We start from the raw sequence: 6,021 nt of genomic DNA, 5'->3' as shown, positions 1-6,021 counted from the left end.
TGGCCAAGACGGCCACCAGCACCGCCTAGGACACCTAGCGAAGCAATCAAGTACCTCCAGACGCTCTGGGAAGAGCCAGAGGACTTTGCCGCCTTCCTAGAAATCACAGGTTTCTATAACACAATATATAGGCCTCACTAGAGCCTACACTTGTAAGACTTTTCCTGTCTTCCTATTTTCTTTCTTTCTCTTCTCTCTTTCTCTTCTCTCTCTTCTCTCTCCTTCTCTTCTCTTTCCTATGTCCTCTATACTACACACTCCTTAGTAAGCATCAGCTACGACAACTAAAGGCGGATACACACCTACTGCACAATCATTTCAGTGGCGATCAACAGGCGGAACGACCACTACTAGACCACTACAATCATGTAAATAAGAATAGGCATCCTAGGCATAGTACGGCAAGCCATAGGCATAGCCCGTCTACATGCCCCAAGGGAGGCTTTATATATAGACGTTAAATACAACTCACTCACTCACTCACTCCGCGCGCACGAATTTTGCCAGCTATCCCCCGGCCAGCTCTAATAGCGCCGCACTTCTCGCAAGGGTGCCGCACAGATCCGACACTGGGAATGGAGAAGAAAACAGCTGCGAAAGAATTCAAAGAATGGTGGGCCTCTCTAGATAGCAGCACGATCACAATCTTCTCTGATGGATCGGAACAGCGCTGTGAAGGGAAAAAGAGAGTCACCTATGGGTATGCTATATACCGGGCCCAGGAAAAGATAGCCACAGGACGCGGGTCTCTCCACTCGCTTTCACATGTTTTTGATGCCGAAGCGATTGGGGCATTTAGAGCACTTCAGCACGCGGCTCAGATAGCAAGACCAACAGATGCGGTTTATATGTGCATAGACAGCACTTCAGTAATCTGGTGTCTACGCGGAACAGCCTCAAACTCCTCTCAGTGGGCGTTTCTTCAATGCCAGGAGATAATGGACACAATACCTAATGTCAAGATCCGATGGGCACCAGGACACACTAACATTGAAGGCAACGAAGCAGCAGACAACCTCGCAGATGCGGAGGCGAAAGAACCTTCTACTCCATATGGACTAGCAGCACAACCAACAGTATCGGGTATACGCACGATCAGGAAGGCACAACTAGCCACAGCTAGAGCAGCTTGGTGGAATAGCGCCAAGAGCAAGCTTTCCAACTGGTACACCCAGTGGAAGCTACCGTACCAGCCCACCCGACCTCCCCAAGAGCTAGAGCTAACACGACCAAACCTAGCAAGACTGCTGGCAATCCGAACAAGCCATGGAGACTTTGCATGGTACCACCGGAAGTTCCACCATGACAACGCGACTCTAAAGTGCTCCTGCGGGCGCCCAAAGACCCCCTTGCACATCGCACTATGCCGGAAAACCACAACAGCAAACGTCTTCCGGCGATGGCCAAGACGGCCACCAGCACCGCCTAGGACACCTAGCGAAGCGACGAAGTACCTCCAGAAGCTCTGGGAAGAGCCCGAGGACTTTGCCGCTTTCCTAGAAGTCACAGGTTTCTATAGTACAGTATGTAGGCCTCACTAGAGCCTATACTTGTAAGACTTTTCCTATCTCCTTTTCTTCTTTCTCTCTTCTCTCTTTTTCTTTTCTTCTCTTTCCTATGTCATCTATACTACACACTCCTTAGTAAGCATCAGCTACAACAACGAAAGGCGGATACACGCCTATGGCACATTGTATTGGCGATCAATAGGCGGAACGACCACTACTAGACCACTACAATCATGTAAACAAGAATAGGCATCCTAGGCATAGTACGGCAAGTCATAGGCATAGCCCGTCTACATGCCCCAAGGGAGGCTTTATATATAGACGTTAAATACAACTCACTCACTCACTCACTCACTCCGCGTAGACGACAAGATCGTTAAAAACGCATCCCACAGGACGTACGCTATTAGTAGCACTTGGCATGCAGATAGCCTACAGTAGCGTGCTCAGATATCGCCATACGCTGCTGTAACGAATTCAGCGTTATACCTGTAGTAGTTAGCTGCTAGTTATAGCTGTGGCGCATGCCCGTAGCTTTCTAGAAGGCTCTATTGCTAGACGCTCAGCCTTACTGTTGCAACGCAACCTTGGCCGTCGCCGTTTGAGCTGCCTAAAGATGCCGATGCCGCCACTATACTAAGCTACAAACCAACGGCCCTATACTCGTATCGGCCTTTCTCCGGACCACGGCTAACGTCCGTCACTGTGTGCCGAAAAACCCTGTGTGCCGAAAAAGACCAGTCGGATCGCAACGGCTAGACAGAAGTACATGATCCTTGAGATCCGATTGGTCTTTTTCGGCACACAGGGTTTTTCGGCACACAGTGACAGACGTTAGTCGAATACAAGTGGGGAAGTCGCGCGGGTCCGCGCTAGGAAGAGACGTACCGGACAAGAAGCAACGGAAAGAGACTCGGGTCTAGCTCGTGTATATAAGTTTTCACTAGTTACCGCGTCCTGCACGGAGCTCCCGAGAGCGCAATTTATGCTTCTTTCTGTCTATCCTTAGATACAGCTTCCCCAAACCTAAAATGTTGAACAGCCAGCTCTACTTAAGCGCACTAATCCTACTTGTCACCTATCTAGTTATTAGTCGCATCGCTCGAACCTACATTACACCGCTTCGAAGCGTACCGGGACCGTTTCTCGCGCGATTCACGCGTCTCTGGGAGTTACGCGTAGTGCTCAAAGAAGATTTCGCAACCTACAACATAGCCCTCCATAAGAAATACGGTAAGTACATTACCCGCGTCCTTGAGCGATACTTACTTGTGCAGGACCTGTTGTCAGGCTTGCGCCGAACCGATACAGCATCAACGACGCGGAAGCTTCCAGGGTGGTCTTAGGCCATCAAAATGCTCTCATTAAATCAAACTACTACTTTCCTTTCGGCAGTCCATTCGAGACCAACATTTTCACAGAAACGAATGTCCACCACCACGCCAAAATGAGGCGCCCGATCACTCAGCTGTATTCGAATAACAATATTCTCTCGTATGAGCCGTTCGTAGACGAATGCAATCGTATCCTGATCAAGAGATTGATGGAATACTCCGGCAACGGGAAATCTCTCAATGTGCGAGAGATGATGCAGTATTATGCATTCGACGTAATTGGAGAGATTACCCTAGGTGCGAGGTTTGGATTGATGGAAGACGACGGCGACAAGGCAGGTATCATTGATGCCATCGACAAAGGGAACGTCTACGGCGCCAAAGTGGGCCTTATCCCTGAGGTACACCGGTTCGTAGGCCTGGCGGTCAAGTATCTGAATATGAAGTCGGACTTCCTGAAGGTCCTAGACTTCATATATTTGAACGTTAACAATCGTGTGTTGGGGCGGACTGAATCTCCAAAAGATCGCGAGGACTTCCTAGACAAACTGCTACCGCTCGAACAAGCTGGCAAAGCTACTCGAGCCGACACGATAAACGCTTGCGGAAGCAATATTGGAGCTGGCTCGGATACGACTGCCATTTCACTTACCGCCGCTATCGCCTATCTCTCTATGCATCCAGATGCACTCGCCAAGTTAAGGGAGGAACTCAACGATGCTATCACCAACGGCACAGCATCCGACCTAATCACTTTCAAAGAGTCCCAAAAGCTACCGTATCTTCACGCAGTAGTTCAGGAAACCCTTCGCATGCACTCTGCGGTTGGTGCGCCCCTGGCCCGTGTTGTCGGCAAAGGCGGTTTGAATCTTGCTGGCCGTTACTTTCCTGCTGGTACTGAAGTCGGCGTCAACCCATGGGTTATACATTACAACAAAGAGATCTTTGGTCTAGATGCTTCTGAGTTCAAGCCAGAGCGATGGTTAGTGGCGGACGCCGAAAAGCGATCAGTCATGGAACGGAACTTCCTTCCCTTCGGTGCTGGATCAAGGACATGTCTCGGGAAGAACATTAGCTTGTTGGAGATGTACAAAGTTATCCCGCAGATTGTGCGGAAGTTTGACTTCCAGATTGTGGCGGATAGCCAGCATGGAGATGGGTACACGTGGAAGACATTGTGGTTCACAAAGCAGACACTTCACTGTATTATCAAAGAAAGAGGTTAATGTAGAAGATGGGTCACTGGCTGAATCATATAATTATGACTTTGCCTTCCAACGTATCGCCCGAAATTCAACCACCCTATCCCAGGGCCCTAATGACATTCAGCCCTATCCCAGGGCGCTAAATCCAGTGTTATAAGACTGGAATACTTTGTTAGTAATGTAAGCTACGCGTACCGGGCGTATATCTGAGATTTGGGGGTAGACTGGATTATGCGGCGCATACTTACGCTAGCAGATTGTGATCTACTTACCTAAAGGTTTAAAATGTACGCTAATTATATACTTATTTAAAAGAAGCTGAGTAATAACGTTGGCGTTATGCTTCTATATCTGCTGCTTAATTAATAGAAGATGTGCTTTAATATCGAGTGCTGCTTTAGACGTGGCTTTATATGCTCCTGTCAGATTTGATGGGTCTTCAATCATGGGGTCATGAAAAGGTGTTTATTCATTTCTATCTCTTAAGGTGTCGCTTTTTGTGGCTTCTTTCTTTTCTTTTGTTTTCTTGGCCTTATGCATGGGCCTCAGCTAACGCCTTACTTCTGACAAGACGATATAACTCTATTATTAATAGTATTATATCATATTATCATATATTATATTATATTAGTTACTGTTGATTTATTAGAATTAGTAATTATGACTAAAGGGGTGATCTAGATAATAAAAACTCACTAGTAGAAATATATTTGTCTTATAAAATCATTTAAGTGATTTTAATGATAAGAGTATAGCTATTGGCTACACTTCTAGAATTATAAAAAGTAATAGCTATTTCTAGCGTGGAAGTGGAATATATTGCTTTAAAAAGAGCGACTATAAAAAGTTCATATCTAAAAAACTTTCCGAAAGAAATATTTAGCTTGAATCCTATCTGAGAAGTTGGTAATATAGTTATTGCTACTAGTATTATTAAAACTGGTAGCTAAAGTGCTATAGAATGAACGACAAATCTTATATATTAGGCTAGAACTCAGCGCGTAGATATAACCTGTTACTTTGTTGGGTATAATCTAGAATTAAATAATATTAATATAGTATATAGAAATACTAAAGTAATACTAGTAGACATATTAACTAAGTCTACTAGTACTGAAGAGGTTCTAGACTTTACACATGAAATTTGTAAAGGGCTGCGCCCGTGATCTCTACTGAAGAGGATCACGTGATCTTCGACCACGTGATATACCTTCTGTACGGACACGTGATCAGAAGCGAGCAGGTATAAGAGAAGTCTGTACTTAGTTATCTTCTCTTTTTCTTATCTTTTAGCTTCTGTACGATAGGTAGAAGCATACTCATTCGCTAGGCCTCTCCGCCCATAACATAAGCTAAAAGATCACTTTAACCCTTCTTACTCTTTTCTCTCGTACGGAGCGAGAGAGAATTGAGAATGCAAAACGAACAAGATATAACGATGGGGCTACATGAGCCTATGCCAAACCCAGAACCTAGTAACGCCCCGCCAAGGCCTCCGACGTACGAGGAGCTCGCAGAAAGCTGGAGCCAACTTAATGCAACGAATAATCTACTCCGACGAAACCTAGACCAAATGGCTACAAGACTTAAGGACGCTGAAGGCGTACGAGAAGAACTCCAAGAGATGAAAGCCCTTTTCCTCCGTACGGCACAGGGGCAAGCTACCCCTAACGCACAGACTCCTAATCTCACGCCGAGTATGGAAAGTCAGCAACCTCCTAGCCAGCCTCTGGCTACGCCTACGCCCGTACAAGAGTTTGGAAAAGCTAGACTCCCTGATGTTAGAATCTTCGAGAAAGGCTCACACGAAGAATACACGCAGTGGAAGATGCAGATCCGTACGAAACTATCGGCGGATCATCTGGCTTACCCTACGGAGTTCTACCAAGCTCACTATGTAATCTCCCGTACGGGAGGACTAGCCTTTTTCAGCATTACAGGCTTACGTACAAGACTTCACGAGCAGAAATCTAT

General features: G+C 46.3%; 1 protein-coding gene across 1 annotated transcript; it reads left to right on the top strand.

Annotated features, from left to right (window-relative positions):
* The first annotated feature begins 2,477 nt into the window (after positions 1–2,477).
* COCSADRAFT_37688 (uncharacterized protein) lies at positions 2,478–4,425 on the top strand. The gene is made up of 2 exons (XM_007702768.1): positions 2,478–2,741; positions 2,786–4,425. The coding sequence occupies exons 1-2, from the start codon at positions 2,540–2,542 to the stop codon at positions 4,066–4,068; spliced, it is 1,485 nt and encodes a 494-aa protein (XP_007700958.1). The 5' UTR covers positions 2,478–2,539; the 3' UTR covers positions 4,069–4,425.
* The last annotated feature ends 1,596 nt before the right edge of the window (positions 4,426–6,021 follow it).

The sequence above is a fragment of the Bipolaris sorokiniana genome (genome assembly GCF_000338995.1).
Source record: "Bipolaris sorokiniana ND90Pr unplaced genomic scaffold COCSAscaffold_9, whole genome shotgun sequence".
In the NCBI taxonomy this organism is placed as follows: Eukaryota; Fungi; Ascomycota; class Dothideomycetes; order Pleosporales; family Pleosporaceae; genus Bipolaris; species Bipolaris sorokiniana.
Note: the sequence above shows the minus strand (reverse complement) of the source record. Positions and strands in the feature narration are given on the sequence as shown.

What these genes read in the sequence shown, in the direction of transcription:
- COCSADRAFT_37688 (XM_007702768.1), top strand. Translation starts at nt 2,540, where the DNA reads ATGTTGAACAGCCAGCTCTACTTAAGCGCACTAATCCTACTTGTCACC. An exon ending in AGCCCTCCATAAGAAATACG is followed by an intron (nt 2,742 to 2,785) that starts GTAAGTACATTA and finishes TTACTTGTGCAG; the next exon opens with GACCTGTTGTCAGGCTTGCG.